This window comes from Gymnogyps californianus, chromosome Z, assembly GCF_018139145.2.
Source record: "Gymnogyps californianus isolate 813 chromosome Z, ASM1813914v2, whole genome shotgun sequence".
Lineage (NCBI taxonomy): Eukaryota > Metazoa > Chordata > Aves > Accipitriformes > Cathartidae > Gymnogyps > Gymnogyps californianus.
The window spans coordinates 28,892,362-28,917,329 of NC_059500.1; the positions used below are offsets into that span (position 1 = coordinate 28,892,362).

At 45.1% G+C, this 24,968-nt stretch overlaps 1 protein-coding gene across 2 annotated transcripts in view; it reads right to left on the minus strand.

The window, feature by feature from the left end:
- The window catches only part of GNE (glucosamine (UDP-N-acetyl)-2-epimerase/N-acetylmannosamine kinase), a 36,295-nt gene extending 25,222 nt beyond the window's left edge, over positions 1-11,073 (minus strand). Inside the window, exon 1 of one of the 2 annotated variants that reach the window (XM_050913266.1) lies at positions 11,047-11,073. Coding sequence is in view for 1 of the 2 variants with exons in the window: in XM_050913264.1 (XP_050769221.1) it covers positions 6,115-6,117 (3 nt within the window). In the remaining variant the exon portion in view is untranslated. Of the gene's footprint in view, positions 1-6,114; positions 6,181-11,046 lie in introns of those variants that run through there. The other variant, XM_050913264.1, reaches the window with a different exon arrangement.
- Between the last annotated feature and the right edge of the window lie 13,895 nt (positions 11,074-24,968).

Here is a 24,968-nt window from a genome sequence, read left to right on the forward strand (position 1 = left end):
ACATATCCGTGTGCAGGGTTGTGTCCTCTATAGGCCTGTTAAATCCACGTGCGCAAGGCCAGTCCCTCAACACACCTACAATATGCAACAGTGCGCACGTGACTATCTGTGGACAACCCTTCCATTCTCCCCGATTTGCACATGTGTATACACCCACACCTACAGCCATTCTCTTTATTCCCCCAGAAAAGACTCATGCGCACCTTTCCATTTGCAGGAATTACAGAACCCTGTATCTCCCCAAGACACATACATGTAGACATGCCTTGGCAAGGCCAATGCCGCTGAACTCCACAACAGACCCGTGCACGTACGCCCGGCGCCCGCCTGCTTCATGCCCCGCTGCACTCGTGTGCACACGCCCTGCCCGCTTCGCCCAGCACCCACGCTCGCTGCAGCGCCCCGGGCGCATGCGCGCCCACCCCCAAGCCCTACGCTGCCCGCGGCGCACGATACGGCCCACGCGCAGCTGGCGTAGCTCTTCCCGCCCGATGACGACCCGGTGCCGGGGCGCGGCCAGCGGCGACTGTGCAGAGCTCCCGCCCCCTCCCCCCCCCGGACCGTTAGCCGATGCCGCGCGCCCCTTCCCGCTCGGCAGCACGACCTGAGTGGCTCCGCTCCCTCTGGGCGCCCAGACGCCCCGCGTAGGCCGGCGCGACGCCACTTCACCGTCACCTCGCTCCGCGGTCACCTCGCGCCGCGCCGAAGCCGCAGCTGCGGCGCTGGAGCCGAGTGCATCAAAGGCCCAGCCGGCACGAATGCCCCGCCCCAGCAGGGCGGTCCCGCCCCCCCCCGCCTCCGCGGAGGGCTGGGGGAGGGGCGGCCGGGCCCCGCTGAGGAGCGGGATTCCCCCGGGCAGCGAATCGCCGCACCACCGCCGCGCCGTGCAGCTCGGGGCTGGCCGCGGGGCCGGGGCCTTCTCTCCTGGCCTGGTACCGCGCATCTCCTGCCGTGGGCGTCTGCAGCGTGACGGGGCAGAAGCCGTGAGCAGCGTCGAGCTGGACCTCTCCCTGACGGAGGGCTGAGCATGGTGGTGGTGTTTGTAGGGTCATATGCTTGTTTGCCTTCATAACGAGGAAGCGTATCCTTGTGTCAGGATAGCCTCTTCCTGTCGTTTTATATATGGAATAACCTGATGCAATATGCATCAGAGCAATCCAGTTAAAACTGCTGAATGATCTTACAGCTTCAGTGGGGATTACCATCATGTTAAGAGCTTTTAAAATGAGGGCTGTCTGAAGACTATGAACTGTGAGGTTGCCTGTAGGAGATGCAAAGCAAGGACAGACACAGCCCACAGCAATGCATGAAAGAATAAGGAGGTTGCCTTATCTTGCAGACTGTGAGGAACTATAGCCCTCTATGGTTAGAGCACCTGCCTGTAGCTCATTAAGAGTTTCTGGGTGTGCTGCAGAGTTCTATGACTTCAGTGTTAATTCAGCCAAGAATGCATTTCCTTAAATCCTGTTGACTTCATTGGCATGTGACACAATCAAGAAAGCTGTTACACCAGCTGTCAAGTATTGCTGATCATCTATGTGTTTCACTTGATTGTAAAAGAGATGTGTCTTGTTTTCTCACACTGGATGTGTTTTGGGGTCAAAGTGGTCTCTTATTAGTGAGATTACTGTGACTTGGATCCTAGGTCAATACCCTAGGCATCATGTGTAACAACAGTAACCTATGCCCGCTACATTTTGCTATGGAAGCACCTAAATAAAACATTTTGGTAGCTGGTGTCACACAATCCTAGTAAAATGAGAATTCTTCACCCATTTTTCTCCCTTTGATAGATCTCATATTTGTGTGGCTGAAACCTGACACTAATGTGGTAGGGCCATCCATCTGATCAAGCCTGTGCCACATTCAGCTCTTTGGTACCTGCACTCTGACATAGTTTTTCAGTCCAAATTATATCTTTGTTCATCCATATAATATCTGAGCTGTGTCAAATCCCTTCTGCTTTCGCCCTCTACTTCTCAGAAAAATTAGCCTTAATAGTGACTCCTGTGTCTGACATACCTAAAAGAAAACACATGCACAGAATGGGAATGGTTGCATTCCTGTCCTTTACTAAGGAGAAAAAGTTGACTTTTCTAGCCGTTACAAATATTTGTTCAGAAAGGCTTTCAGGAACAAATACTGAACTCTTCAACTAAAAAAAAGATCTTAAATAGGAATTATGGCAATGTAATTTAAAAAGCAAAGTAAAAAACCTTTAAGACTTGCCCTTGGGAATTTAAAATTCTGAACTGACTGTTTCCCAAGAGAGACAGAAAGAACATCTTACAGTGACATTCAGAAAGTCCTCAGACAGCTGTGGTCCAATGACTCATAGCTCCTCACAGCCTCAGTGTTTTGAGAATATTGCAGCACACCCACTTCTCAAATTACCAGGGATTTTAACTTGAAATAGAGGTAGTAATCGCAACTGGAAAGCACCTTAGGTTCAATTCATGTCCCACTTAAGTTGTTTTCATTGTTCTCTGCATCATGAGATTTTCTTTATGCATATTGCACATTGCTTAAAAACCTATGTGCATTCTGGAAACATCATTATAAGTAAGTTTGAATTGTCTTCTGTAAATGCTTTTGGGTTATGATAAGCTCACCAGTATATCTACAGCTGGTTTCACTGAAACAAAATGCTGAGGAAGAGCCTGAATCATATTTGAGCATGAGTGTATGAAAGTGTGTATATATCTACAAATTCTGAATTATACTAGTACTATAGAGCTAGAAGCGACTGCATTGAGAGTTAATTATTCTTACAACAGCATCAGTGCATCTCTTGATGTGTTTTTCCCAGAAATGTTCTAATGGTGTTTCAGCATCTTGCAGCACAAGCTGCAGAAGGGGCAAAGTTTATGCTCCTTTTGGTTATTTCTCCCCCACAGACCTCACATATTACATAAACAGGATGAAATTAATTTTGTGTTACTGAGTAAGCCCTGCGCCAAGTCTCTCCAGCAGAGAGACAAATGCTACCAGAAAGATGAAATGGGAGGAGAAGCCTCAGCTCATAATCTGCCTGCTCCAGTCAGCGTTACCCTTTCCTGCTCAAAATCCCTAATAACACTGTGAAGATGGCCTCCTGTCCTTGCCAAGCCCTGAGGCAGTACTGGGGGTCATTAGAGGAGTAAGGTCTCGGTGTTCACATTAATTCATTGGCCCTCTCCTCATCAAAAAGCTACACAGAAATGGTAACAGCCATGCAGGGGCTAAATGGACATTAATACACAAAGTGTTGGGAAATGGTGGAGATGAGGAGCTTACTTCTTTCTAGAGAGGTCATGCTGCTTAAGATTTGAACATAAGGACCAAGATCATCTGGTTTGGTTTGCAGCTGGCTTAAAGATCAGGCTCTTTGGAAACCCATCCTGAAAGAGATGAAAGGTGCTAAACTGTGGTCTGACAAGGGATTTGTCAGTGCATGACTATGTCCATGATCTTCTGCACCGGGGCTAAGCACTGTGTTACTTCTTCCCTCCTGAAAGCAAAGGAATATATCTTTTTAAATCAACATCTACATGAGGTGGAGCTTTAATTACTTCTTTCCTTAACTCTTCATTTACATCCATTTTATTTATGTCAAAAACAGCTGCCGAGTGTAAGAAAGTGAAAACTTAGGCTAAGATTTTCAAAAGCAACTAGAAGCAGCTGTCCATGTCAGTTCTGTACTGTCCAGCCTAAAACACTTGAAAGCAACTTGAATTTTAAAGGTAAGGGTCATAGTGCTTTCAGAAGAGCGGGTCCTTCTGACACAGCCAAACCAATAACTTTTGAAGACTCTGACACAGCATTGCTCAGCTGCTGTGAATGCACTCCATTATCAATATCCTTTATAGGAAAAGGGATCAAGTAACACACACTACATGATATAAGGAGAATATGAACAGATACACACAGTAGGGAAAGCATAATGAGTTATTACCTTCCTGCATTTTCCTGTTTGTTCTTCCCAGTTAAAACTACCAGGTGAGCTGTGCAGTTAGTAGTAACTGTAAGCAACCACAGCAGTGTGTTAGCTAGGCCACTATCACATCATGGGCTTGCAGCTTATATCTGATGTTTCAGAGAAAGGGAAGAGATGGACAATAAGACAATGACATACATGCTATGCAAACAGAAATTTGGGGTTTTATTCTCTCCTCACCACAACATAGATCTCTCACATCTTTGCTCAGTTCTTATGCTAACACAAAAAAAGGACCTGCATGTACGTAAGGTTGTTAGGCATAGGCATCTCCCAGCCAAGGGAGAGGAAATCCAAAACTATGTGAATCCAAAACTATTTGTTCCCTGTCTTGGGGCGGATATGTGTCCAAAGAAGAGCAATGAAGCTGGTGAAGGGAGCTGTCTTATGAGGAGTGGCTGAGGGAACTGGGGTGGTTTAGTTTGGAGAAAAGGAGGCTGAGGAGAGACCTTATCGCTCTCTACAACTACCTGAAAGGAGGTTGTAGCAAGGTGGGTCAGTCTCTTCTCCCAAGCAGCAAGTGATAGGACAAAAGCAAATGGCCTCAACTTGCACCGGGGGAGATTTAGATTGGATATTAGAAAAAATTTCTTCACCAGAAGGGTTATCAAGCATTGGAACAGGCTGGTGAGGGAAGTGGTTGAGTCACCATCCCTGGAGGTATTTAAGAGACGTGTAGACATGGCGCTTAGGGACGTGGTTTAGTGGTGGACTTGGCAGTGTTAGGTTAACAGGTGGACTTGATGATCTCAAGGGTCTTTTCCAACCTAAATGATTCTATGACTCTATGTTAAAATCAGGTGCATCAAAACCCCAGGTAACAAGCAGAGTTGTGAATCTCATTGAAATAACTAGGAATTAGCTAAAAAATACCACAGGATTTTCTTTAGAGCTGCCAATGTTCTATAACAGATTAACAGCCTCTTCTTTCTTGTTGGAAATATGGCACATGCTGATGTCTGGTGTATTACGATATAATTGCATTTCCCTATATCCTATAAAATTTGAGTCAAGTTTCCAGTAACTAGGTAGAGTTGTAGGATGCAATAGGGACATGGTGTGAAAAGCAATTTCTGTTCTAGGGGATTCCTTGGTCAGGGGTGGCAGAGTGAGATAGTATCCATTTGAAACTCATGCAAAGTACCGGAAAGAGTGCTGTCAACCTCAGTAGGATTTTTTTCAGTTTGTTCAATCTCTAACAACTTGAGCCTTTATCTTAATTTCAGCTGAAAAAACCCACAAAACTTTTCTTTCCCACTCCCTCTCTCTAAAAATAATATAGTGGAACTGACCCACTTTTTGCTGTCATCATGTAATTCACTCTGCTTGTGTGATCTGTTTAATCCTTCAAAAGGGTCTGTTTTCTTTACTTGGATTAAAAGCTCTTAAGGTTATGGTTTGTCTGTTTCTTCTGAAGTTCCACTCCTGTTCAGTCCTGCTGCAATAAATATGATTGCTATTGCTGATCATTGACACACATCAAATGTCCACTTGGGAATACAACACAGTTCAACATACCCAAGCTGGCTTCAAACCAGTTGGTCTTGAACAAGGATGGCAGCCTAGGCTGGAGTGATTCTTGTGGCAGAATTCTTCCTCTTACTGTGCTGATGCCTGTGCTGTGCATCTAAACCCCCTGATCAGTAGACAACATGGTTTACTTAGAACAACTTCAGGTATGTTCAAGCAGGAATGAATAGAGCTGCTGTACGTACTCAGAGTACTTGGACAAAAGCCAGCGAGGAATCAACTTGATTGAAAGCTGTCATCACTAGCTAAGAACAGCAGGTAAGTTTGCCAAATACCAGATCCCAGTTTCCACCTCAGCTACAGGTGGGAGAGTTATTTGTTATGCATACTTGGTCGAGGAAACCGTGCAGAAGAAACAGCCAAGTTATCTGGATGCAAATGGCTCTCATATATGAAAGACCAGAAAGCAAGTTCTATTAAGATTTCTCAGTTCTGGTCACTTTGGGCTTTTATCACAACAACAAGTTGTTTATATTTTTTCAAGAGGCAAGTTTGCAAGACTGAGCTTAATTCTTTATCCAGCTTTCAGTGGAAGCTAAACCTACGTTGTTTCTGCTTCATTCCTACTGTATTATCACAATTGTAAAGATGGAAGATACCAAAATTACCATGTTCCAGTAGTGCTGTGGTTGTAATCTTGTGTTCTGCTCTGCACCATGCAGCCCTCTGCCTTCTCTCCAATATTCCTTTCAGTGGGTGCAAAGAGACTAAGGGTGGATTGTGTTGTCTGTCCAGAGAGGAGCAGCTCTGCATGTGCATCTGTGGGGGCTTGCGAGCACTAACAAAAGTGCAAGAGCTGTACTGTCTTGGAGCAGGAAGTCCAACAGGCCAGAAGCTGGGAGAAAAGGAGGGGAGGAGCCAGAAATTATCATCTAGTGATAAGACTGCCTAATTTTTCAACTTAAAATTGACATACAGTGTTGAAAAGAAAGTTAAATGGCTGGCAGTAAGGAGGAATACTGCATCAAACTCTGGCCTCTTTTCACTATTAATACCTCCTGTGTTGCAAACAGTTCCTATTTGCTCTTCTTGTCCAACTAGTATCTCTTTTTTACATGTTTCTTATCCCTTCTGAGGCTCTATAGCATCCTACTTGCATGCAGCTGTGTTTTCCATGTGACTGGCGGCTGACAAATATTTGAAATATTATGTCTTCACTGGTAATTCCTAATATCTAATTTTAAGGGGTACTAATGCTACTACATAATTACAAAAAAAATCTGTTAAGCAGAGATCTAATGTCAGGACTAAAGATTGATAATAGTAAACATGTATTTCCACCTTTTTCAATATTAAAAGAATTTGTTTTGTGTGTAGTTTGTGGACTTTTACTTTGGCTATTAACTGCACTAAGACAAAAAATGTGATGAAAGAAGAAAATGTGATTGTAAAGATGGTTACAGTACAAAGCATATAGTCAGTTTACAGTTTCAAAGACAGATGAGGAAATTTTGAGAGACAGAGCAAAATGGGCAAAGAAGTATAGCTGTAGCTGTTCACTAAGCAAACGGTAAATCCTCCTGTCTTGGAAGCTTGTAACACACTAGGTATCATTAGCTGAGTTATTCAAATGTCTTCTTTAATCATGTGACTTTTAGAGCAATCTGAAATCCTAAACTATTACATGGCTATTATAATTTCCTGAAACAATTTCAGATTTTTCATTTGAAGAAGCTTGCAGAGATATAGTGGAAGGCTCAAATGCCAGTCAAAAGCACAGTGTTTTCTATATCAGACATTACACAGAAGTACATCTTTGTTTTTAATTCTGGGTCAAGAATAAAATGTCCTCATTTTTTGTTTGGAGTATCTATAGCCCTTATTTTCATTACCAGCAATCTCCAGAAACAAGAAACAAGAAACAAATCTTCCGAACAGGAAACAAAAGTCAAGGAAAAGTAAAAACAAGCACAAAATTTTAAAAGAGGTATTATCTCTAAAGAGTGCGTAGAAAGCCTTCAACCAACAAACCTTCTGTAAATGTGCTTTACTCGGACAGGAAGCCAGGACCTTGTAAATGATGAAGAGCAAATCTTTGGAGTTCAGGATGACATTTAGGAAAGAAAAGAAATCCCACATGTTAAATGGCCATTTACATCTTTCCTTCCTTGTTTTTGATACTTATCTGGAAAAAAACTCACATGAAGAGCATCTGAGTCAGCTGTTATTCTGACTTAACTTTCAGGATAGTCTAATTTTCTCAGCTGGATTTGCTATCCACGTTCTTTTATTAAAGCTTTGATTTAGTACTGGATGTTTTAATGAAAGATGGTCCAGAATTACAAAGAAATAAAACCAACTGCTAAAATATTCCCTGATTTTGCAGGAAGGGCAACTCTCTCGGTAGATGTTTTAACTTCAACACGCATGTCCATAGGCTATGCCAAGTCCCTCCAGGAAAGACCATACAGCATTGACAGACTAGCAGTCTATTTTCCCAAGGCCCTCTATGTGCCAGGATGTAGGAGGTTACTCAAAATCGTGTGGTTACAGATCATTTTCTGACTGGCCTGGCTGCTGAGGCAGTATTTATTAGAAACACAGCCTGAATGTCCCTGCCATTTGGCTAGTGAGACTCCATGTTGTGACAGGCTCTCCCTCTTACTTTACCTGTCCTTTCTGAAACCTCCTTGTGTATCTCTGAAAGGCAGTTATGAAATACTGACATTGTGTAGCATGCTCTCATGCCTGTATTTTCTCATACAAAGTTCTATGATCCATCTCAGTCTTTTACAATGAAATTGTAAGAAAAAGCATCCAATTTGAACAGGATTTTCAAAAGGACATTTTGTATTTTCAAAGTTAAGTACTCAGTGGGAAAATCACTATGATTGGCTTCGACCATGTGAAATCATGCTGGTTTGTGGAAAAGATTACAGGGATCCTTGACTCTGCCCTAGTCTCAATTTTACATAACCCATAAAAATCCCCTTTCCCTGAACAGCACAGTGTTCACGGGAATCTCCTTTCCTTAATTACTTCCCCTAGTGTGGGCTGCCAACCTTCTTACTAGCTAAAGTTCTCCAGGCTGCAGGTAGACTTGTTAAGTATGATATGCTAAAGGAGCAACGCAGCAGAGGTGAGAAATCTTCTGGTAGAAGAGTGCTCCCAAGTCAAAAAGTCCATTTAGTTTCTGTGTACTAACATTCTAATTTAAAGCCTTGGGGGACATGCAAATGTTCTATGGTTTCCATCAGCACCCTTGATTTCCTTAATATGAATGGGTAGCTTTTTGTTAATTTTCACTTCTGTCCGTAAGTTGGTTTATTCTTTAGCATCTGATATACTGACACAGTGGTGTCACGTTTGGACTTAGAGCACCATAGGGAAACGATGCTACAAGAGGGCAAAAAATGTTGTCAATTAATTTCTTACTTAAAAATAAGGACAATGGATATATTTTCAGTGCTTGTTGGAAATCCATTTCTTTAAAGCCTAAATCTGAGTCCTAGATGGATGCCTTCTTTGGAGAATATCCAAGGTGATGATATTTCTAAACACTTCCACTTCAGGGAGACCTGGAACCAAATCTGAAGTCAAAGCTGGCTGGGAAGCAAGAGGAAAGGGAGGATGAGGAAAGGGAGGATACGTAAAGAAACACTTCAGAGAAAGAGGTGTTTCCAGCTGACATGGTAAGACATTCAGATTCAAATGGGACAGGCCTTCTTTGCATAATAGGCACACACCTTTTCTTTGGTATTTTGGCAGACATCACTTCCAATGCCTTTTCTACACCCTTCCTGCATGCAGAGAGCCATATCACCTGGTAGCTTAAAGCAGCTGACAGGCAGCCACAAAACCTGCTCTACAGGTGGCAAAGTGAACAGCCTGGGGCACCATCATCATCAGAACTACTTCCTGCAATGGGAGCGCTGGCCAAGGGGCAAGGAATCCAGACCACCGCCGGGGGCTTGGCTGGCTCTTTGCCCCTCTTGTTACAAAAGACTTAGACAATTTGATGAAGGGCCCCTTTGTGTAAATTTTGTACAGATAGAGCAAGCAGGCTTGCATACCAGAGATGAGCAAGTCTGCGTACCAAGGACAAGTAGGCCTACGTACCAAAGATTAGCAAGTAACAATCCGTGATAAAAGGGCAAGATGTTCCTCAATATCGGTATTGTACCCCCTGGCTCTGCTGACTGAATTACAAAATGAGCCAAACCCAGAGAAGTCCTTCGTAACTAGGGGAAAGGTAAAAGCGGCAGGGGGAAGCACGACCACCGGCAAAATTCAAGATGGAAGTAACTCGCCCCCTCACACCCGTAAGGAGCATGTGTGCTAATCTACATCGCAAGTGGAGTTAATTTAAGTACGACTGACCAGTAATGAATGAAATGTTTATCACTAGCCAATGAGTGTAAACTTAGGTGTGTTTTTACCAATTGTTACTAATTAGATAACTGGATATAAACCCTGTAATTTTTGTATGCGGCATGCATGTTAGGTGGAGTGATCCCCCGTGCATCCAGCGCTGTAATAAAGAGAATGCCTGCTTCTTAATGCTACATTGGTGTTAAGAGGTTTATTCCCGATTTCAGTGATGCTCTCTCCAGTGCCACCTTCGCAACCTTTCTGGACTTGCTGTCCTTCTTTTCCCTGCTGTATGCCTCTCCCCTGCCCTTCCCTCAATGTTTGCGTTCACTTCACTTGTTAGTTCAACACCTTTTGGGAAAACCTACCTAAAAAATTACCCTACAGAGCTCAAGCCCCCTTGTTACCCTGCCTGCATTCATGTCTCTTCTCCCAACCCCTGTCCATATCCTGCTTGGGTGTGAATCCTTTGAGGGTCCATGCCTTTCTTCCCACTGTGCCTCTACAGCACCTGGCATAGTGGGGCCATTCCTCATTGCCACTGCTACGTTAGCAGAACAAAACTGATTAATAATCCTAAAACCCTGTCAAGATCATCCTCCAGGTAGTACCCCAACATGGGTAAATCCAAACCCAATCTCTCATCTCCCAAATAACAGACAAGGAAGTCACAGTGACAAAGAACAGAGTGCTAGCTTTGGGAAGGTCACCAGCTCCCCACAGCTTGCTATGGACTGAATAATGAAAAAATCCAGCGAGAACGAGCAACCATTTAGCACCGTTCTCCGGAGAACTTCTAAATGCCCTGCACATTAGCCGGCACGGCCGTATGCCAGATGGAAAAACGCAGGTACAGAGACGGGTCCCGCGTTGGCCCTGGAGACGGCACCTGCCGTAACATCCTTGCCAAGCGGGCAGGGGAGCTCCCTCCCGGGGTTCACCACACGCCGGGTGCCGGCTCACCGTCCCTCGCAGGGCTGCCCTCGGCCGGGCCGCCTTGCAGGCACGGGCTCGGCCGAACGCTGCCTCCCCCGGGGAGGGAGCAGGCCGCCTGGCCGCTGCCCGCCGCCCCGGCTCGCTCACACGCCTGGGGGACAGCCGCTGACAAAGGGCGGCTCCCGCAGGCCCTGCACGGCGGGCACGCCCGCAGGCGGTCCCCTGCCCGCACCGCCGGGCCCTCCCCCCTCGGGACCCCCCCCCGCCGGCGGCGAGCGAAACCGCTGACTTACGTGGGGGCCGCGGGCGAGCGGCTCCCGGCGCGGCGGCGCGTTGGTCCCCATGGCGGCCGGCGGCTCCCCGGCGCCGAGCCGCTTCCCGGGCGGCTCTGCCGCTGCCAAGCCGGGGCCGCCGGACCGCCGCGGGAGCGGCACCCGGGTCCGGGGCCACGCCGGGACCGCCCCGCGCCGTAAGCACCGCCTCCACCCGCCACCGGACAGGGGTCGCGCTCGGCAGTGGAAGCGCCGAAGGGGTGAGGGATGCTGGGCTTCTGCTGGGACTTCCCGGCTGTTCTGGGATGAGCCCGCGCCGAGCGTCGTCAGGCGTGCTGGAGGCCAAGGCTTTAGCACTGCATTCGCAAAGGCCGTGCCAGTATACCTGCAGCGCAACGTGGGAAACGGGGGTCTGTACTCACAGTGCCCCGCGTGTTAAGCGGTACTGCCTCCTAGTGTGCTCCTGTGACTCAGGGAGCCATTTCCCTGGTGGGTACCACCTGTACACGCACAGCAATTAGGAGATGCAGGCAGCCTTACTGCTGCTAAGCCTACTCTGTGGATGTTACCAGCTAGTATCAATGACACCTCGTGTTTTTAACATTGCCAAGACTACCCAGATCTGTTTAGAACAACAGGAACCTGCAGTTGTCTCAAGGCAAGGAGCCTGGGAAGCGTGTATGGCACCTGTATCAAACAAGGGTGTCTTCCAAGCACAGGTCTGGAGACAGCAGCAGCCAGAACTCCAGAAGTCTGATTCCAGCTTCTTGCCTTCACATACACCATGTTAGGGGTGTGTCTTGGTGTGGCTTGTTTGCAGCTGTACCTCCGACTCCTTTCAGGTCCTGGGGCCTGCATGTTTGCCCTGTCCCAAGTCCCTGTCCCCTGCAGTCACCCATCTCACACAGGGTCCTGAGCTGCTGTAGGCACCTATGTGACCTCTGACTTTCAGGGTCATCTTGGGGTACTTGCAGTTCTTTCCTAACTGTCTTTTGATTTCTGATATGTGGGCCTTAGCGTTTGCAGAGAAATTACTTGTCTCCAGACATTTTGTCCTTTCCTGCTTGTTTTTCCTGAAATACACACTCAACCTAACACATAAATTTATCACTGTCCTGGTTTCGGCTAGGACAGAGTTAATTTTCTTCCTAGTAGCTGGTATAGTGCTGTGTTTTGGGTTTAGTAGGAAAAGAATGTTGATAACACACTGATGTTTTCAGTTGTTGCTAAGTAGTGTTTATACTAAGTCAAGGATTTCTCAGCTTCTCGTGCCCAGCTAGGAAGAAGGCTGGAGGGGCACAAGAAGCTGGGAGGGGACACCATCAAGACAGCTGACCCAAACTGGCCAAAGAGCTATTCCATACCATATGACATCATGCCCAGTATATAAACTGGGGAGAGTTAACTGGGAGGGGGGATCGTGGCTTGGGAGCTAACTGGGCATCGGTCAGCGGGTGGTGAGCAATTGCATTGTGCATTGTGCATCACTGGTGTTTTTTTTTTCTTTTGTTGTTGTTTGTTTGGTTTTTTTCCCTTCCTCCCCCTCCTTTTTGTTATATTCCTTTTCATTACTATTATTATTATTGTATTTCATTATTACTATTTTTAGTATTATATTTTACTTTAGTTATTAAACTGTTCTTATCTCAACCCACGAGTTTTACTTTTTTTTTCCTCTCTTTCCTCCTCCTCACCCCACTGGGAGGGGGAAGGGGGAAATGGCTGCGTGGTGCTTAGTTGCTGGCTGGGGTTAAACCACGACAATCACAGAAGCACTCCAGTAAGCAGATCAGTGTATAACACCTGTAGATTTTACTGATTAGCTCTTCCTCTGTGACCAGATTTACACTTACACACAAACACCTCAATAGTAGTGGCCGTGAATATTGCTGAGAGATTTTTTTAATTTGGGATTAACATGCTATGCTGATATCTGTTTTAATTCATCCCTTTATAGCCATTGCAGTTTATAATTTTTTGCATTCTGTTAGCACAGTGTGTTTCTAGCTGCTCATTTTATCCTGTTATATATGTGCAAGGCAGGCTGCTCATCATGGCTTAGGCCCAGCTGGCAACAAAGCACCATGTAGCTGCTTGCTCACTTGTCCCTCTCCCTCTTCACTGACCTCGGTGTCTGCATGGTTGCTTCTCTCACATCCCACTTCTCTCTTCGCTGCAGCTCCAATTTAGCAGTCTTTCCCCGTCTTAAATATGCTATCACAGAGGCGCTACCACCGTCACTGATGGGCTCTGCCTTGGCCAGATGCGCGTCCGAGTTTGGAGCCGGGGAAACTTCTAGCAGCTCCTCACAGAAGCCACCCCTATAGCCCCTCCCCCGCTACACAAACCCCCGCCACACAAACCCAACACACTGCTAAATAAAGCATCAGAAGAGAAGGAAGACCAATTAAGCAGCAACAAAAGACTTCAAAAGAGTGGACACTTGTAGAATCAGAGAACAAGGAGGTTTTTTGTTAGTTTGCTGTGAACTGTATGTTGCAATTTTTTCCCCTGTTTTCCACATACTTACATATCTGCGTGATTCTTCTTTCACAATGTGTTTTAACTGTGAGTTCTTTTGCTGTTAAGTTCTTTGCTGTCTTTACCTCAGAAAAATACCTTCTTTTTTCTGTCTGCAATCTAATCTGCAGCCCACCAGTGTTACACTCTGTTCTACTGAAGTCACATCCGCCACACACGTTTGCAGCTCTTACTGCTTCTCAGCATTGAAAGATTCAGTTAACAGATTTTCTCTTCTCAGGGCTGCATTATGCATGTGTATATGTGTATGCATACACGTAAATATATATGCAGGTATACGTTTTTTAAACATGTTGGCCAGTTGTGGGGGATTTCAGAAAACAAGCTGTATTCAAATTTCCTTGTGTCAGATACTTGCCTTCTAAAATTTCTCCACTGTTGACAAAAAAGGACTTTAGATTTGGAGCTTGAGGCTCTGTTTTTTCCCTGGGACAACACTACAGAGAAAGACAAGCCCAAATTCCCTTGGGCTTCCCCAGGCCCAATTCCCTCCTTACTCTATTTTTCCACTTTAGCAGACATTTGTCATCCTGCTTCTCCAAATCTCACTGATCATTTGTCTGACATGGGACCTTTACTTCCTACTCTCCTGATGATTAATCCACTTCTAGAACAATGGACCTTTGTTTTGGATTGATACTAATGTAAGTAAGTTCATTTATTTAAGTCAATTTTTCCTTTAGTACTGTATTACATAGCACTGTGGAAAGTTTAAGTCTGCCAGGAACTGTGTCTGCTGGGCCACTTCCGTGTTAGGTTTACCTCCCAGCATAAGGTCTCTGTCTTTTGCTTTTCCTGAAACTTTGCAAAAGCAGGAGCCCCAGCGCATGGGATGTTGGCCTGAGATGTTCTTGAGTCTGCTCTGAAAACTAACAAAATGCCTTCCGACAAATGAGCACACTTGAGTGCTTGTAGGGACAGTCAAGTGTTCTTGCCCTGATCCCTTGTGCCATATGACTTGTACTGGTGCTTTCCCCAGTGTGCAGGAAAACACGACCACAGCTTTCGGAGGTGCAGTAAACACCCCAAGGTGCAGTAAACTCGCCAAAGTGTTTGAGGCTCTGCACCAAAGTGGTATGAACAGCTCAGTGTTACATGCCTTTGTCTTGGCTTCCCTAGCTGAAAGGTCACCGTTACTCTCAGGCAGGCTCTACAGACATACCTGTATAGGCATGGTAACACATAAGTGTAAGGCTATACAGGAGGGATGGCTAGGGGATGCATAAAGTGAACCTTTGATAAGGTTTTCCCTCACTATCCCTTGGCTCAGAGTAGCAACAGGTCATTTCTGTGATATGGCCAACCACTCCTTCTCTGCACAAATGACAAACATAGGAGAGGGTTGTATTCTCCCTAATTTTGACTGGGCTTGTGAGTCACCTAAGGATGTACAAGTTATTTGGGCCTAATCTTCTCACACAAAACCAGACCTTCAGGTGCCATATCTGGCCTTGTCTTCAGGCCTGTCCTTTAGGGAACAAGTCTTGGTAAAATGTTGTTGCCCAATGTCCACTCAGTCTACAGTCTAAAAAATTATTAAATTTTTAATAACATTTTGATCAATTTTTATCAAGTTAGCAGAATTTTCAATTCCTCCCCCTCTTCCCCCCATTTGATCAGACCAGTGGCTTGGGGATGGAGATCACCCCAGTGAACAGGGGTGTTCTTCTGAGGAACAGGCTGCGCAGTGAACTCAAACTGTGCTGCTTGCATTGCTGGCCAGGTTGGGCAGCTGGCACACAGCGGACAGCAACCTGGCTGTCTGGTAATGAGAGGGGAGAAAAAAAGGCTTTGTATTTGTACAGTTGTATGGGATATTAAAATGAGGGTTAGTATAGTGATATATAGGATATACACTGATGGCTTCAAACATCCATGCCTGTTCTCCACACCCCTCCACCAGCCTTTCCTTTTGGAAGGCAGGTAGCATCACCCTTTCCCTGCTAATTTTGCCTAGGCTTTCAACAGCAACTTACAGGTTCACTTGATCTCCATTTTGCAGTTTATACAGTCTGGAGTCCTCTGCCCTGCCCAAGTGAGGTGGCATTGGGCATGGAGGAAACTGAAATGTGGACCCAGAAGTTTTGCAGAAGGCTTTTTCGGCTCCTGTGTGGGAATTCAGAGCGCTGAGCTGGTGTTGCAGGAAGTTGAGAGTAAATGTTAACTGCTCTGACCCCTTCTAGGATATACTTACTTCTCTCTGCTTTGGGACAAGGAGGGATAGGAGGCACTTTTCAAGCAATCTCTGATTAAACAATTAACCTTGCTATACTAGCTTTTCTTGTTCTACCCTCCTCTTTGTCCCTTTGTTTGCCTCCAGGCTGTTCCTGTGAAAATGGCATGTGAACAAAATCCACTCAGAAAAGAGCAGACACTCTTATGTATTTCATGCAGGCTCAGTTACAAAAATGTCACTACAAACACTGCAGGAATTCAGTATAACAATTAGGACAGTAAAGTTACCAAAGGAGAGAGGAAGAGTCTGAACTTTCAGAATGACAGAAAAAGAGGTGGTTTCTACCACCCACTGCAGTGAGGGGCTGTGGACTCCTCAGGTCAGCTGGGGCCTTCCACTGGCCCTTTTCATCAGCTATGTGAGAGCCTGGCCAGACTGTCTGATAGGAATGGAAAGGGGATCCTGGGCCCACAACAGTGGGGACTCTGGGTTGAGAGCGAGGTGAATGGGAAAGCTCCTAGGCTTGCAGGCTTAATAAGACCCAGTAGCTTGTTCAGATTCAAATGGATGATGAATATTAGCTCACTCATATTTAAAAAAAGGTCAACGCTCCATCCAAAAGTCCAAGGGTGTTAACATGGTAAAGGCACTTGAGTTTCTATAGCTAGTGGCATACAGTGTGGTGAATGGCTAATACATTTAGTTAGCCACAACTCATTAAAAGTAAAATCAATAGCATCTGAAATATAATAGCATCTCTCTGCTACCAGGAGCAAAACATCACATTTATTTACATGTCCACAGCCTCTTCCAACGCTTAGTGAAATCAGATCTTACTCCTGAGTCAGGTTTTGGCTTAGTCCTCTGTTGTAATCTCAATAACGTGGCTGTATGTAATAAGGTTCTCAGAGTAATGGTTTAGTACACAAGCCATGTGGTGCCAGAGGAAAGCATGTTTACTCCTGCTTCAAGCTCTGCTGGACCTGCAGGATGCTGCACAGATGGAGTTCAAGGGAGTATTTGTTATGGTGCTTATCTTTTGGCTGTTCAGACAGCATTGAACTACAATCCCTGCTACATTCTTGTGAAGCAGGAGTCTGGGAACACTAGGTTTATATAGCTAAATATGTATGGAAGCAGGCTGGAGGTAGGATTCATTGGAGACAGCATGGGGTGTTTACCTAGAAAACAAGAGTCAGGCCTGTCTGCTGTCCTGTATAAAAAAAAGGGTCACATTTTGCTTACAGGTTTTTACCTGGGAAGATTGCAGATTCCGTATACCTTGGTGACTCAGATGATTGACACTTGCTCTGGTGCTAGAAAAGGCAAATGAGAGCAACAAATATTTTGAGGGACTTGAGTGATTAGCTCAAGGAAAGCCATGTGGATTTTAAAGTTCTCTAAGGAGGCCTGTGACCATATGCAGGAGTCATGAGGTCTAATTAATCTTTCAGGAAACAGATCCATGTGACTGTTAGGCCAGCTTGCACATGATTTTTGGTGAGAAAAAGCAGAAAAGAGCACTTGGTTGTTATGGAGAGAACAGCGCTGTTAGAGGATGGTCCTCAGACAACCTCTGACCTTAACCAAAATTGGGGAAGATACCTTTCCCTGCCTTCTGCCTCACTGGTGTGATGGGGTATAGCAGGGGTACCAGCCAAGATCCAGCACTTTCCAATAAACCCTGTTTTTTCAGAGAGTTGGCTGTTTATGAAGGGAGCACCATGGTTGGGTATCTGAGCATGAGAGAGCTCTGGCTGGTGCTCTCAGAGCTTCACTTCCCCGATCTGTGGTCAGTAAACAATGACTGCCTCATTGCTTGCAAGGAACTGTTCGGCCTCAATTTGGCTGTTTGCTTATCAAGCACCATAGGAATGAATTTGTTTAAATGTCTGGGAGACTGGGGGTAAGTCTGAAGGAAGGAGGACTGGGTTCTCTTCTTGTTGGAAGAGGTTCAGGTTAGGGAATACTTAAGTAAATTGGACATACCTAAGGCCATGGGCCCTGATGAGATGCACATGAGTGCTGAAGGAGCTGGCAGATCTCATTGTGAGGCCACTCTTAATTATCTTTGAATGGTTGTGGTAATTGAGAGAGATTCCTGAGGACTGGAGGAAAGCGAATGTCACTCCTGTCTTCAAAGAGGGCAAGAAGGAGTACCCAGGAAACTACAGGCCAGTCAGCCTCATCTTGACTCCTGAGAAGGTGGTGAAACAACTAATCCTGGAAACTATTCAATCCTGGAAAGAAGGTGATTGGGATTAGTCATCATGGATTTACAAAGAGGGAGTCCTGTTTAATGAAGCCGATAACCTTGTGTGATGAAAGGACTGGCTTGGTAGATGAGGGGAGAGCAGTAGATGTCGCCTACCTTGACTTCAGTAAGGCTTTTGACACTGTCTGCCATAAGATCCTCAGAGAAGCTGATGACATATGGGCTTGATGAGCAGACAGTGAGGTGGATTGAAAACTGGCTGAACGGCTGGGCCCAGAGTGTAGTGATCAGTGGCACGAAGTTTGAGGCCAGTAACTAGTGCACGCCAGGGGTCAATACTGGGTCCAATACTGTTTCAACATCTTCATTAATGATTTGAATGACGGGACAGAGTGCACACTCAGCAAGTTTGCTGATGACACCAAACTAAGAGGAGTGGCTGATACACCAGAGGGTTGTGCTGCTGTTTAGCGGGACCTTGACCTCATACAGTTCAGCAAAGGGAAGTGCAAAGTCCTGCACCTGGGGAGGAATAACCCCATGCACCAGTATATGTTGGAGGCCAACTGGCTGGAAAGCAGCTTTGCAGAAAAGGACTTGGGGTCCTGGTGGATACCAAGTTGAACATGAACCAGTAATGTGCCCTTGTGGCAGAGTAGGTGAATGGTATCCTGACCTACATTAGGAGGAGTGTTGCCAGCAGGCTGAGAGAGCAATCTTTCCCCTCTATTCAGCACTGGTAATGTCACACCTGAAGTACTGTGTCGAGTTCTGGGCTCCCCAGTACAAGAGAGATATGGAGCTACTGGAGAGAGTCCAGCCAAGGGCCACAAAGATGATGAAGGGCCTGGAGCATCTTTCGTATGAAGAAAGACTGAGAGAGCTGGTACTCTCTCAAAGAAGGCTCAGGGGGGAATCTCATCAATGTATACCAGTATCTGAAGGGAGGGTGTAAAGACAAGGGAGCCAGGCTCTTTTCAGTGGTGCCCAGTGACAGGCAATGGGCACAAACTGAAACACAGGAGGTTCCTCCTGAACATCAGGAAACACTTTTTTACTGTGAGGGTGACTAAGCACTGGGCACAGGTTGCCCAGAGAGGTGGTGGAGTCTCCCTCCTTGGAGATTTTCAAAAGCCGCCTGGACATAGTCCTGACAACCAGCTTTAGGTGGCCCTGTTTGAGCAGGGGGATTAGACCAGATAGCCTCCAGACATTGCTTCCAATCTCAGCCATTCTATGATTCTGTGATAGATGTTGTAAAGCATTGAAGACATGCAAAAGATAGCACAGGTCATGTACTGGCAGCTGAAGGCCATGAGGGATGCTTAAAGGTCTCTAAAACGATATCAGACAGCTATGTTTAAACACCTGAATTACTCCTTGAGTCTGTCTTGGCATTAACTTCTCCACAGAGCAAACCTGTTCCACTCGGTGTTGTATTTGTGTAAGGGCAGGGGCAGGATGTGGATCCTGTTGAAGACGAAGAAGATATTTGACTTAAAGGTGTTGGCTTGTTTGGTGTGTCAAATGACACACTGCAGAAATTTCTGCATTTTTTTCCCAAGCATGAACTTTTTACAGTGTTGGTTTTTTCCATTTTTTTTTTCCTTGGTCAGGTTCTGATTCTATTGTTTGGATCCTTGTAGGAGGAGGTGTGTGTTTAGCTCTTATGGTGGCAAGGGACAATTTGAGACATCTGGCCTCAAGTATCAAGGTAGAAAAGGTCTGAGAGCCTAAATACCTTTACAGATCTGGTCCTTGCTGCTTGATACTTCAAAGGTGGAGATTACAGTCTTGGTGGCTCTGAGCCAAGTGCCTGGGACTTTGTGGTTTTGGAGAGAAGGTCTGGGCCAGGAAACTCTGATAGAAGAGTTGAAATCAGCGTTGGGCACTGGTGTGTTTAAGCTGAGGGGCTAGGCTTGGGGTCCATTTGGTATTTGGGGTGTGCAGAATAGCAGGAAAAAAACCCTTTATTGATGAGAGAAAATGTTCAGGATTGTATTATAGTTGCCTACGGGCACACAATCTTTCCATCTTAGATCACCTGCCATCTCATCCTGCCTGTTTCTGACTATAAGCTAGACTAAAACAGAAAGCTACTGGAACAGATACCATTATACTGGATTCTTCTCTGTGGAGAAATATAGGTCTTTGTTTCATTTGGGCGTTTTCCTGGTGCAAACTATGATTGACAGGACAGCCTTGCTTTCATGACCATTTTTTACTGTTGGCTCAGTCCCAAAAACAGAAGGCCTAATTCTGTCATGAGAGTTTAAGTGAGGATCTGAAATGTGTTGGATCTGAAATGTACTGGATCTACACCTCCAACAGATCTTTTAAAATCCACAAGTGGGAAAACAAGCCCTAGATGGTGCAGATTTCCTGTATATAGAGTAGGCATATCTGTTGGCATCATGCAGAAGAGAACATATAATAGAGCCAAACTCAAAGGAGTATTTATTAAGCAAGTTTTCGTTTAAAGACAGAAAAGCAGAGCCATCTTCTTGCAAGTCAGTATTCTTGCATTAAACACAAGGGGAGCAACACTGATTATACTGTGTGAGAGCAGCCCAGAAGGTGAGTTTATACTTTATGTTTGAGATGAACAGGGGACAGAGCACGTCTTTCTGTTCTTGGCAAAGGTATTTGCAATGAGCTGTGTGGCTGACACTCTTCTAAAAAGAAAAGACAAAACTTGCATACATATTGAGCATAGTTTTTTTGAGTTCACCTCAAGAACAGGTGAGGTCCCTACTTACTTCAGCACTTTGCTCATCCAAAATTACAGGACGGTGTACCAGCAACATGCTTTGGCAACAGTGCAGCTCTGTGAGTAAACATGTCATACAGTTGCATCACTTTTGCACCAAGAGCAAGATGTGGTATCCCAGGAAAAGCCCAGGCCTGTAAGACAGCTGAACCCCTCCTGTGGTATTTGTGAACACTGCTTTGTTAATACTGCTCTTTGGCACACACCTGCCCCTCAGAGCTGTATTGATACAGGTGCTGGTCCGAAGCTTCCTTCTGGGTCCTTCCTGTGCAGGCCTATGTCAGGAACTGACAGTACAGCTCCTCATTGCAGCACTTCAGTCTGGTGCTTTCATTCCTGTCTTCTGAACGTCTGTTGAAACCTGCTCCTGAGGCAGAATTGAAGAAACCCTAGCTCTGCAGCTGAGCTGCTCTGTGGCTGTGTGCTGCAGAGCTGAGGGAGATCTTATCTGTAAGTCCCACAGAGGCAGGAAGGCTCTGGAGGACATTCTGGTTTATGTTCTGTCCTCACTGGGTTTTTAGTCCAAGCGAGAACCCTAGCAGGCTCCTTTCTTTAGGTGAGGCCAGCAGCCTAGTGTAGATGGAAGTTTTAGGAAGCAGAGATATAGGGTATAAGTGACACCTCTTCACAAATTCTGCAGTGAAAGTGTACCTCATTGATTTTGCCAAGCTTCTTTGACATTCACTGCTGTACAGACCCAAGCACAGAGAGTCCTGAGGTAAATCCCCCTCTAAGCCTTCAAAAGAGACTCTTTTCCCAGTGCCCCAGGGTGTCCATCTTCATAAATGTCATGCATCCTTCTAGAAAGGATAAGAAAGCATATGTAGAATGCACAAGTTTCAAACATTCCTAGCATTAAACCTATTGAAAAGTTTCAGTCCTTTGTATGTTTTGGAACTCATGTATGGGCTTTCTGGTATCTGAAAAGTTTTCAAAAATGTTTTATTCTTTGTATTTCAATTACCCCCAAACAGTGAAACTGAAATACTTCATAAAGGAGGAAAATAAATCACCTTTGAGAGAGTGGACTAGAACATTTCAGACCGAAGGAGATTTTGTTTGAGCAAGTTATGCACAATGAAGAAAGTCAGAGGTGCTGAAACACATAGTAGGCCTAGCTGAATTCCTCTCAGCCTAGTTTTGAAAGCCGTTTTTAACACCTAGGTCTTGCTGAATGTTAATTGAAGGAGGGCAACTTTTTAAAGCTACTTTGGCACTTAAAATGTAGAAAGACACCACTGGGATTTTTGAATATGCATTGGAAGGTACTGAGATTCAGAACTCTCCTTCTCTCTAGTACCTAGCCAATTGGGATCTCACTTAACCAAGACCTTCCTCCCTCCATAGGGACCACAGTGTATTTGAGAAGCTGGTGGTGTAATGCCCAGCTTTGTTCTGAAGCAGAGAGCTCTGAGGCTGTTAAGAAACTGAGAGTGCAGTCATTCTGGACTTCAGCCTTGGCTGAAGTTAGGGAAAGTATTAACAAACCTGCAGGAGGGCTGGCAGGACTTTGAGACTCGGCACCACCTTTGTGGCCTGTTGCCTCTTCCTCTGCGTCAGAGGACTTTCAGGGGTGGCACGTCATGGCACAGCAGGAGGCAGAGCATGGTGAGCAGCCCTTCTTTTGCTTCCTTCTTCCCTTGAAGCCACACAGTTGTTCTAACAAAGAGGCACAGTTCTCACACCAAACCCTAACTCCACCCTCTTAGATATGTAGTCCCACAGCAGCCCTGTGCTGAGCAAACTGTTGCTGTATGTTCTGCAGGCAGTCTAATGGCATAGAGAAAAAGGGAATGTGTGTGCTTTTACTCCTTGCATATGACTGACTTTTCTTAGTGCTCTGTTTAAGCTGCAAAACTTAAGGGCACATAGTTCTCTCAATGAAGGAGCAGCAAAGGATAAGCACAGCTTTGCTGTATGGCAAAAATCTGCAGTCAGGGAGAGAAAGCTGTAATACTTGTGTGAGAATGGCATGCCTAGCACCCAAACAACTCAAGATTGCCAGTGTTTGGCTAAAATCTGCACCTGACACAGACCAGTCTTTCCCTTCTTGAAAAATACAGATAAGAACAAGTCAAAAATAGCTCACAGAACCTGCCTTAAACATTAGGAGTGAGCAGGTCGGCAGGCAGGGCTGTGTTCAGATGTCCTGCTCTGGCTTCTGGTGATCAGGTAACTTCCAGCCACTTCTCCATCAGACCTGGGATGTCCACCACCACTATATAGGTGGCTGTTCTTTGGCATAGCCGATCCATATGACCCAGTTTAGACACATATTTAGGCTAACCCTAGATCACTGTGACACCCATCTGTATGCATTTGCATGTGCAAGTTGTGCTGGCCAGACTGAATGAGTAAAAGTCTTTTGAATTTAACTACTTGAATTTAAGCATATACTTATTCCCTATTGAAATCAGTATGGAGTAAACCCACACCTTGCTATTTTGCTGACTTGTTGCTCACTCATCTTCGTTCTAGTGGTACTGTTAGGCCTTTCTTCTTTGAGAGAGCTTTGAAAAGCTACAGTGTGGGAACACCTTAAAACTTTAATTCTTGCATCTCCTCCTAAGGCCATTTGATGACTGTAGGATTTGGCTTTCGAAACCCACAGACAAGAAGGTATGTGTGTAACATATTCCCTTTTTCATGCAATTTTATCAATGTGTTCACAGGGAAGAATGTATTGGTAGGTGATATAATTCATGTCAGAACTAATAGCGGTATTTTATAGCTATAGACACTTTTATAAACATAGAACATTTAATACCTAAGTCCAAGATTCTCAGTTGCTGAAGAAAATGGGAGATCTGCTGAATAAAACTCCCAGAGGACTCAACACAAGGAACTGTTCCCCACACTTCTGCAGGATATGCTGTACTTTTCTCCCCCCTACCCAAGTCCTGATAGTCCCTTTCCATTTCAAACGGAAAAATAATTCACTCTTGAACCCAAATTTGGTTAGGTAGTTAATCATGACCATGTGAGCAGGATATACTAGCTTTTTGTTGGAGAGGAATGCTGCTTCTTCAAGACAGATGAAAAGGAGTGATTTCATTCCCTTTCACCTCCTAGATCCACTGACACTATAAACTTCCTTTTATTTTATTTGCCTAGTCTCCAGGGACTTAAATTTTATTTGTCCCAAAGATGTCAACAGAAAATGACTCACTTTTCCTTTTCAGTAGAGATCCAGCTGATCTGTACCTGAATGTTTGTTGTTAGTCAATCAGTACCTTAATCAAGGTGTGTTGTGTTTGTTCTTTAACCTGTGTCTCTTTCAGTACATCTTTCGGAAGGGGTCAGGAGAGTATTACATCCTCTAACAGAGATCAGGAGGGATTTTCTCTCTAGAAATTAAGAAAATCTAAAATACATGGTGTCAAAGTCCTCTGTTACCTTTTTGGGGAATAAGAGAATAAAAATAAAGTATCTGGGATTCTCTCTGCTTTCCCTTGCTCTCTTTCAGTTCATTTGAGCCCAGTTTCTTTTTGGGAGGAGAAACACAAATACATTTCCTGAGACTGCAAGGACCCTATGATCTAAGGAGACTGTCAGAGAAAACCTGTGCTGTACATTGAAAGTCTGCATACCTACAGGTGCAAGAACAAGGGATTCCTTCAGTGATTCCTTAATGAACAAAGCTTAGGGACAGTTAGGAAGGCCATGAATATCTTACCATGGCCTTTTGCAGGGAAAGATTGCATCTGAGAACGCTGTGTGATAGGATAAGGTGAGGACTTCCTTGTCAATACAAATGCTCTATAACTAGTCACAACAACTGGTTTAGTGGAGTAAAACTGGTGCAAAGCAGCAGGGGAGGTATTCACATGGGTCAGCTGGGTTGTCTCACTCTGTGAAGCTTCATGGTGTGTTGTATTCAGGTCTTGCCAAACAGACTTATGGTAGGATGTAAGAAGTCAAAGTGGAGCTGAGGTATGCAAGGACCAAGCAGAGCTGTAGACAAGTGTCCAGAATTCATCTGCAGCAGCAATAAAGGGACCAGGAAGAAGTGATTTTAAGTAGAGAAAGCCAAGTCCCCTTTAAATTGGCTAGCTCTGGCACTGTTACCTCTTTCTTGACATGGCTGAACACAGCTTGGTGTAGGCTAATGGAGTCTTCCTGGGAGAGTTCACCACAGCTCTTTGTCTCACTGCTATGGGTACAGCATTTGAAGCCAACATGGGTATCATGACACATCAAGGTAAACATGGCCTCCCCAGAAGAACAAAGGACAGGTTATG